The sequence below is a fragment of the Arachis hypogaea genome, chromosome 10, assembly GCF_003086295.3.
Source record: "Arachis hypogaea cultivar Tifrunner chromosome 10, arahy.Tifrunner.gnm2.J5K5, whole genome shotgun sequence".
Classification (NCBI taxonomy): Eukaryota; Viridiplantae; Streptophyta; class Magnoliopsida; order Fabales; family Fabaceae; genus Arachis; species Arachis hypogaea.
The window spans coordinates 18,086,140-18,095,908 of NC_092045.1; the positions used below are offsets into that span (position 1 = coordinate 18,086,140).

At 33.6% G+C, this 9,769-nt stretch overlaps 1 protein-coding gene across 1 annotated transcript; it reads right to left on the reverse strand.

The window, feature by feature from the left end:
- Nucleotides 1–442: 442 nt before the first annotated feature.
- Nucleotides 443–6,779, reverse strand: LOC112715314 (uncharacterized). Its single transcript, XM_025767072.3, has 9 exons — nt 5,438–6,779; nt 4,449–4,643; nt 3,975–4,051; nt 2,954–3,007; nt 2,312–2,572; nt 2,140–2,202; nt 1,607–1,675; nt 1,479–1,524; nt 443–866 (listed from the first exon to the last, which is right to left on the reverse strand). The coding sequence occupies exons 1-9, from the start codon at nt 5,469–5,471 to the stop codon at nt 805–807; spliced, it is 861 nt and encodes a 286-aa protein (XP_025622857.1). The 5' UTR covers nt 5,472–6,779; the 3' UTR covers nt 443–804.
- Between the last annotated feature and the right edge of the window lie 2,990 nt (nt 6,780–9,769).

Here is a 9,769-nt window from a genome sequence, read left to right on the forward strand (position 1 = left end):
TTAGAGGGTAGTTTGAAAATTTTATTTAATTTTAAGATTTGGATAATTTTGTTTATAAAAACCTATCTTTCATGAGTATAACTTTAATTTTCATCTTTCATGAATAAAAATGTCAGCATCAAAATCTTTCATAGCCAAAAATGACTATTTACTCTTTTGTTAAATTACCCTTTTAAACAATAAGTCGTGTTTGGTTGACCAAGTAAGATATAAGGGATAAATGTGACGGTGTTTGCTTAGCCATTGTTTTGATGTAGTAAGAAATTACACTGACACTACCCTCGAATGAGTTGTCCAGCATACTCCGCATGAAAATGAATCTAAATACATCCAAAAATATGCCATGTATCGTAGTTATCAAATTGGTGAAGGTGTTGGGTTAAAGCGGCAGATTGTGATACGAATCACAATGCAAGACTTGATCAGAGTAAAATTGTAAACATTCTTCAATGCTAACTTTCTCTTTATAAGATTTTCATTTAGATCATATCAGTGACGAATATGCAAACAATGAAACGAATCGTTCTGGTTCAGACATTAAAAGCAACACCTACACACAGTTTTGGGACAAAAAGAAAGAAAGCAATCAAACTCCTTTGGCTTGCTCACCTTTACTTATGGCCTTGAAATAGCTAACCAATATAATATAAGCAATTGGTATACAAAGCATAATTTTCACAAGAACGCCTTTTCCCAATAAAAAGGCACTAATAATTGTTTCTCAAATTAATTAAAACTTTCGCCGATATTTCCCAAAAAATAAATGCAGCATGACTAACCAGGAACAATAGCATTAGGCTTTGCTCACTTGATGTCATGGAAAGACGGCAAGACAGCAATAAGGGGGTCTCCGTAACCAACGGGCTCTGTAAATTAGAAACAATTGAAAAACGGTAAGAAACTTAAACAGAGTTTATGCCTATAAATGTCTATTTTGATCCTTAAAATTGAACCGATGAGTCAATTTGATTCATGACTTTTCAAAATGACCAACTAAATATCCCACTTTAAGAAATGTGATTCCCTGTAGTCCCTTGGCAAATTTCCGTTTCACAAACCCTAGTATAGTGTTGATGTGGACAGTTAAATGCTCACTTTGATATTTGATGTCAACACTTTTAATTGTGGTCAATATAGTGTCCGAAATTGGTTCATGTGACTTAATTGGTATCTACCATATTTTATTTAATTAAAACTTGTGAAACAACTTTGGATACTATATTGACCATAATTGAAAAGTGTTGACATCAATTAGTCATCTTTGTGCGAAGATAGCATTTAACAGTCCACATAAGCACTAACTTACAACTGTGAGATGAAATTTTGCAGAGCCCCTAACAGGAACTATGTTTTTAAAAGTGGGGGGCTTGGTCAGTTTAAAATGTCACAGATTAAACTGACTTTTCTGACCAATTTTCGGGTGCCAAACTGAACATTATCTCTCAAAATATTTAAACCGACTTAGACATGCATTATACCTCCATCCTCAACAAGAAGCTTTAGCACTTCTCCAGCAACATCGGACTGCAAGATTTTAAAAATAAAACCATTCAGCATATTCAGATATTTAGCAAAGAGCCACCTGAAAGAAAGTGAGACACATTACCTTAACAGGAAGTCCAGTGCCAAACTGATCTAAATACCCTATGACTTGCCCTTCTTTGATGAAATCACCCTGCAGATGTTAATTAAAAACAGAAAAGTGAATTTAAGCAGAAATGCTAGGTTTGAAATAGCAAAGATATTGAAAATGAGTTCAGCAAGACCGAGTCAAATAGCTTGATGAAACCAAAGCATATAAATTTGAATCTTTCACATCTCGAGATGTAAAATATTCATTTTGTTAGAAACTTATTGACACTACAAATTTTGTGCAAAAGTTTGAGAAACTAATATTACAATGATCTGTTTTATATTACTACAGAAGACTCAGATATCAGGAAGAGACGGAAAATTAGCATAAAACTGAAAAATAATATGTAAAGTTCAAATAAAAAGAAATTTATCCGTTGTTTTGGTGGTCATAACCTAGATCACATGGTATGTAAATGGAAGCAATCATAGATCTTGGTTAAAGCAAGCATGTGACTCAAAGAAACCATTGTTGATGAAGGATAATGACAAGCATGTCACATATACCTCTTTACATATGGGAGGCTGCTTCTTCCCTTTCACTGTTCTACCCCTTCGGAATAAGCCAACCTGAAAAAAGAGAGAAGAAAAGACAGAAGCTATCAAAAATGTCACATAGCTATTGTCGTAGATAATTAGTGAAAACAGAGCTTATTAAATATATTGAGGGGTGAAATACCGTGGGAGATGATACCAACACATAGGTATTGTTACCAGAAGCCTCCAATGCTGCCAACTTTGATGACTTTTCTAAAGAAACATTTACAAATGGGTTGGTCTTTTCTGGAGATGACTTTGGTGGTGATGGTGGTGGTGTACCAGCTGCCAATTCAACCATGGGTTCACTTGGAATAGGTGGTGGTGTAGTTGGTGAAATGTTAGAGAGAGGAGCTTTTGTTGCTCCAATGTTTCTCTTAAGATGCATCTCAAACTCTCCAACCTGTACGAGTGTTTTTATGAAGGTCACAACAGAAATTAAATGTGGTTATATTAAAATTATTGGTACAGTCTACATTGTTGTATCACTAAAAACTAAATTGGTAGAAATCTTTATGATCGAATATAAAGATAAGCCTAAGACATATCTTGAATAATCAAATTCATTGCTTTGACTAAAGATTCACACAGCATATTATATCACAGTGCTATGGACACATACAGCTAAACTATTTGATGTGTGTTTGTGTGTGCAAACTGTGAACTGTGAACCTATTGTTTTAAAGCATATACTTGAAGTTTCTTTGCATCCTTGCTGTTATATTTCACCTTTCAAGTAACACAAATTTTGCAAAAGTAGCAAAGAAGAGACTAGAGAAATCACCTTTACTTTCAGTTCAGCAATTTCAGTCTCATCACAGACTTCTAATACCAAAGCCTGAGGACAAGGAAACCAGACACAAGTAGGAGTTAATCAATTCACATTCAAAAACATGGCCATAATTGTCTATCTCTTGTAATTAACTCATAGTTAACAAATCATAAATAGTTGCGTGAATCACTTGCCCAATTTTAGAATCGGGAATTGAGAATCGTTTCCAATTGTACAATACAGAAACATGTTAAAAAAAAGCTACAAAATGTCATACCTTAAACATAAAGAAAATGCTATAAAAAATTGAATAAGGTTTAACATTTAAGAAAAAGTCATAAGGGATAAAAACAAATACGCCACCAGGCCCCGAGAAAATTTAAGCTACTAAATATCCATTGATATAGACCCGTTATATATTTTTGACAAAGGAGGAAGCCCAACTAAGAAATGGGAGGAAAAACCTAGAACTCGTTCAATTAGCCCAAAAATACATTTCACCGATAACCCATAAAGAAAAAACAAACAGGAATTCCTAATGAACAAGACAACTAGTTGCAGTGCTGCACTTAACAAAAATGAAGTGAAGACGCATCAACTAGTTGCACAGCCTCTGTTCATCTTCCTTTCTCCATCATTCCAACCACGACAAAGAAGAGAAGAGATCACAAAGGCTAACAGAAGCAGTTGTGTCCACCAACAGCAATGAGACGTGGCTGTTATCATGGTTCTTGGGGGTAGAACACGGGAAAAAATGTCTTGTTTTTGTATCGCTCATATCAGCTATTCATATCACTGATACAGAATCAGATTGATTCTAATGATTCGTTTGCGATTCATAGCCATGTTCAATTCAGTCTTGCTTTTGTATTGCTGGGATGATCAATCGCAAATCATACGATACTAACAACTATGATTATACTATAATAGCTAGGTGAATTTTCAGAATCACTGGATACTATTGCTAATTCCCAACAAGATAAAGATGGAGTAGAGATTGCAAGCGACAAAAAGAAAAAGGATAGCTATAAACCTCGAAGCCATTAGGAAAAGTGGCATTTTGCAAAGGCTTTTTCTCCAATGAATCCTGTAAAGTGGTATCTGAAGAAGCTGCATCATAAATAATAATTTAAATCAATAAGAACATTAGGTAATGCTTTTAACCTCCACATCAAGTTTCAAAAATACCATCATAATAACAGCAACAGAAGTAAATGATTCCTGGTTCTTACTATTACATATCCATGTAAACAACATAATAGTTGAAAATTAAGCACATTAACAAGATGGCACAGATTTTGTTTGGGAGCATAGGTCTCTTGGACCTTCTTCTTTCTAATACATATAGAAGGTTTTGGAAATAAATTTGGGATTACATCTACAAAAATACTATAAACCTATTTATAAAATATTTGCAAGTGAATAGTCTTTCAAAAGCTTAAGTAAAACAATAGCCAAAAGAAAAAAGCATAATTACATAGTTCATTTCACAATCTTAATAACTCACCCTCAGACTTGGTTGTGTTGATGGTGTCAGCAGTTTTTGCACACAACACTAAGGTTTTATTCCCTTTGTATTTCTCACCATTCACCAACCGCTGAACAAAAAGCCTACTTTTGGAGTTCCACCTTATATTATGGCTGGGAACTATAGCTGGCTTCTCAAGTGAGCATCGCATAGGGGCCATAGAGCCTATGGGATCTGAAATCCAGCAGTAAACATTAGACATCTGAATATCTGATTACACTAATTTTTTACATTTTACTATGCCATCCAATTAAAACAAACTTCAACCATGTGCTTGATTTGAAACATCAAAAAGGAATAAATTTAAATTCAATTTCCTTAATTAAGATATGTGTTAGATTGGTTCTTTACACCTTTCCAGAGTTACCTCTTCAAAAGTCTAATCTAAATATATAAAAGCTTAATTTAACAGAAGTCACCAACTAGTCAAGCAAGATTCAACTACGAAATTTCAAAGGTTAATCAAAATCCAAAAGAGCGATGTATATACAGTATTATCCTTGTAAGTAAGCATGATTTAATTTCTCATAAAAGTTAAATCACAAGAACCAGAAGCTTCATCCTAAAGTTCAACAGTTAATTTGACTATAATTTACACTTTAAAAAGCTTCGGAAAATCCACAAAGTGCCTCTACTCTCTAGACATTGCTACAAAACTAAAAACCATTAGCTCCTTAGATTCATCTCCTAGTTCCTTGTTCGGAAAATCACGACCTAATCCAAATTCTATAACCCTGATTCCACGTAACCTGGCCTCAGCACAATCTCGAAAAATCGAACACAAACTCTTAAACATTTCCGATTTCGCTAACATATCACATTCACGCAAACAAAGAAAAGCAACGCAACACACAGCAACAGCGAGATTAGAGATCGTAAACACAGTAACAGATATCGCATTCAGCAAAGCACACAGCAGAATCAAAAATACAAAGAGCAAGAGCAAGAGAGAGAGAGAGAGAGAATACAGTTCAAGGATCGAATAGCTGCGGAAGCCTCCATGGAAGAAAGCGAGAGAGATCGAAATAATCGCGCAGGGTGAAAGAGAGGAAATGAAATGGGAGGGAAAACCAATGGAAAAAGCGTGACGAGTGAGGAAAGGAGAAGAGAAAACGGTTAGAGTCTTAAAGAAGTGAGAAAGTCTGTGTAGTTGAGGTGTTGAGCAGAGAAGAGAAGAGGAGAGTGGATAAATCAGTCTTAGTAGCTGCTATGTCTTTGAGATTTCCGCCCCCCTCATTACTTTCTCCGTTCTAATTTCGGACCTACCCGAGGCTAACCTGCGCCGGGTTGTAATATTAACCTACGCGCATCTCTTGCACTCTGCCGTTCGATTTCTCTGCTCCTTGTGGCGTGTGGTAGCCTGGTAGGTTCTCGCAATTTTCTGTGCTTGATCAATTTTTTCTTCATAAATATAAGCAAAAGGCTCAAAATTTCGAATATTGGGATCAAATGCGTGAAATGCATAAGAATAAGCTACGTGGGGGAATATGCTGCCATTCGAATATTCATAAAATTATCTACAAAATCGAAATTCAATACTATCATTCGCCCCCTTTTTTTCCCCTAACAATAATAACACCACTACTACTACAATTTGTTAACTCCAAAATATTTTAAATTAAATTTTGATAAATTAATAAAAAAAATTATGCTGCATGTACACTAAAATCAGCTATTAAAGTGAACTACTACTACAAAATATATATTAAAATATAAAATATACATTAAAAATAAATTAAACTACATATATATTTATACAAAAATATATTGGTGACTAATTTTAGTGACAAATTTTAATGTACAAATAACATTTCTCAATAAAATTAAATATAAGTTAATAATTTTAATCATGTTCTAATTAATGTTTATTCAAGTATGTTAACGTACTAAGAAACTCTCTTTACGTAATAAATAAACTAGATATTTTATAAATTTGAAAAAGTTAATATATATATAAGAACAACCTTAGAAGTTAAACTGAATAACATGATGTTGGGAATAATATATCATTCTCCTTTGAGAAAATATCTTTTACAGAGAAATAAAATAAACACAATCACAACACAAGAATTTAATGTGGAAACTCCAATTACTGGAAAAAAAATCACGATCGTTGCCAAATGACAACAAGAGAATATCACTATGTGAAAATTGTTACAACACATAGACTTCTTTCTCTCTAACACCGGCACCCCAGTACACACACACTCTCAAAGCAAATATTTAACTACACCTCACAACACTCTCTAATCAAAAGGTATAGAGGAAAAGAAAAGTCAGATACAAGCTTTAAGTGTTTCCGACTGGTGCAAAAAATATGAAGAACTTAGCCTCATATTTATAGCCTAGGCCACCCACTCCATTTGCTATCCTAAGCAATGTGGGACTAATTCAACCAAATTCTAACAATCTCCACCTTAATTGAAATAGTTACACATCTTCAGCTTCCATAGTCAACACCGACAATTCTTTGCTGCCATTGTCCATACCGACAATCATAGTTCAGAGAACTATCATACTCCATCATGAAAGTATACTCACTTGGAATTAGACCACTCCAAGCATTTCGCCTTGGTACAGATCGAAACCTTGCTGAAAATTCATGGTGCAACTTCCAAATTGGCTTTTCCTGGAAGTTCTTCAGCCATCGACATAACTCTGCCACACGCCTTGCATCTCAACACCAACCAATTCCCGTGTGCAATTGTGGACCCGATTGCCACAACTTATCCTTATCCATGGCAGTGCGACAAGACCATGAGGATACTTCTTGTCTTCTAGAGAACATCATCTTCTCTCATAGAGAGAGCAATATTGCAAGTATCAGATTGAGAGCCTTTTTTTGAAATCGCATTACCTGGACAATTTCTCTTTACATGCCCAAGCTTTCCACATTTCCAGCATGTTACACTCCTTCCACGATTTCCTTTTCCATAATTGTCACTTCTAGCTACAAGCTTCTGATGAAGTGCTACCCTCATTTTTCATTCTTCTTTCTTCAGCAATGAGCTTACTGGCAACTTCTTCAAAATTCAGAGTTTTCTTCCCATATATTAAAACAGGTTTGATATACTTATAGGAAGAAGGAAGAGACAATATGAGTCTCAGTGCCTTATCTTCATCATCAATTTTCACTCCAATTGCCTCTAATTCAGAGACAATACCATTGATAGCACTAAGATGGTCAGAGATTTTCACATTGTGATCCATGCGTAGATTATGGAACTGCTCCTTCAATAACAACCGATTTGAGATGCCCTTTGCCTGATACAACCCTTCGAGTTTATCCCAAAGTTCCTTGGCTGTTTTCATTCCTTGCACATTTGCAAGAACATTCTTAGCCAAACACATGCGAATAGCACTTGCAGCTCTCAAATCTAGTTCCTCTCATTCTTCATCCTTCATACCAGACATCTTCTCCTTCAACGCCTTGTGCAAACTTGATTGTATCAACACATCCTTGACTTGTATTTGCCACAAGGCAAAATTGATTCTTCCATCAAATTTTTCTATTTCAAGCTTCACAGCTCTTGAATATCTTGACATTGTTGCAACCGTATACTGGAATAGTATAACTCAACTGTAGACCGTGCACTAGGAAGGGTCTCCAGGAAAAAGAGGTGGGTCACAATGGACACATCTAAATACCAGGTCTTTCCTTAGCCAGAACCTTTCCAAACTGCACTCTCATAGTGTCACACTGCCTTCCAGCAACAACAACAGCAACCAAAGATCAACCTCAAGCTACAGGACAAAATTCTTTTCTGATGTGGAAGGTTAGATTAGGCTGCAACCACAGAGCATACTAAGAATAAATCCCACCGAACCGAAACTTTGATACCACTTGTTGGGAATAATACACCATTTCCCTTTGAGAAAATACTTTTCACAGAGAAATAAAATAGACACAATCACAACACAAGAATTTAACGTGGAAACTCCAATTACTGGAGAAAAAACCATGGCCGTTGCCAAATGACAACCAGAGAATATCACTATGTGAAAATTGTTACAACACATAGACTTCTTTCTCTCTAACACCGGCACCCCAGTACACCCACACTCTCAAAGCAAATATTTAACTACACCTCACAACACTCTCTAATCAAAAGGTATAGAGAAAAAGAAAAGTCAGATACAAGCTTTAAGTGTTTCCGACTGGTGCAAAAAATATGGAGAACTTAGCCTCATATTTATAGCCTAAGCCACTCACTCCATTTGCTATCCTAAGTAATGTGAGACTAATTCAACCAAATTCTAACACATGACCCCCTTAAAAGTTACTGAGCTGGTTTAGAAATAAATTTAGATATCTCAAAACACACCTCGTGTCTATTTAGGAACAAAAAGCTAATAAAGCCACGAAAAAATTATTTATCTTAGAAAGCCTTTAATTAATGACAAAATAATTTTCAAGTAGCTTCTTATGGCATTTGTAAGTAAACTACAAACTTCTAAAAATGACAAAAGACACTAACACAAGCAAAAGACACGTCACCTTTTATGCATCTTTATATATATATTTAAGGACAACACTTAAGACCATCTCTATTAGAAAACTCATGCCTGTTTATGACTCACCTATTATAAAAAGTAATTCCATATCAGCTTTTGCATCGTAAACAATAAATAGGAAGTCAAAGCATCTCTCTCTTCTCTATTAGGAGGAACTAACTTTAGTCCCTGTTGTGATCCCAATTAATTAATTAATTAAAATACTTAAAATTAATATAATTAATTTTTTTAATAATATAATTTAAATTTATAAATTTTAAAAAAAATTTACTATTAAAAGATATTAATATTAAATAAATTCATATATAAAAATAATACAAATATATAATTTAAAATTATATTAATTTGTAAAATTATTTAATATAAAAAAATATAGTTAAATTCTATTATTTTATAATGTGGTTAACGCTTTAAATTTTATAAAAAAAATAAATAATTCACAAAAAAATTATTTTATAATGTATAAAAAATTAAATTTACTTTTTTATGTAAATAAATTTAATTAATTATAATTGAATATAATTATTTTAATTATGATTTAAATCATTAATATAAATTATTAATTAAATAATAATATAATTATTTATTATGATTAATTATAATTTAATTATTTTAATAATATTAACCATAATTCAATATAATTATTAAAATAATAATTAATTAAATAATTATATTAATCAATTAAATTATAATAGAATTGGGCCGTCCTTTAGTTACAACTCCTGCATGTCATGTACAACAACATTATCTGTGCTTTATGTGAGCATGCTATTCTGAGATGCAGT

Coding starts and splice junctions, on each gene's coding strand:
- LOC112715314 (XM_025767072.3), bottom strand. CDS start 5,471: ATGGAGGCTTCCGCAGCTATTCGATCCTTGAACT. Junction 1,525..1,606: donor GCACTGGACTTCCTGTTAAG/GTAATGTGTCTC, acceptor AAAATCTTGCAG/TCCGATGTTGCTGGAGAAGT. Junction 867..1,478: donor GCTTCTTGTTGAGGATGGAG/GTATAATGCATG, acceptor TCTAATTTACAG/AGCCCGTTGGTTACGGAGAC.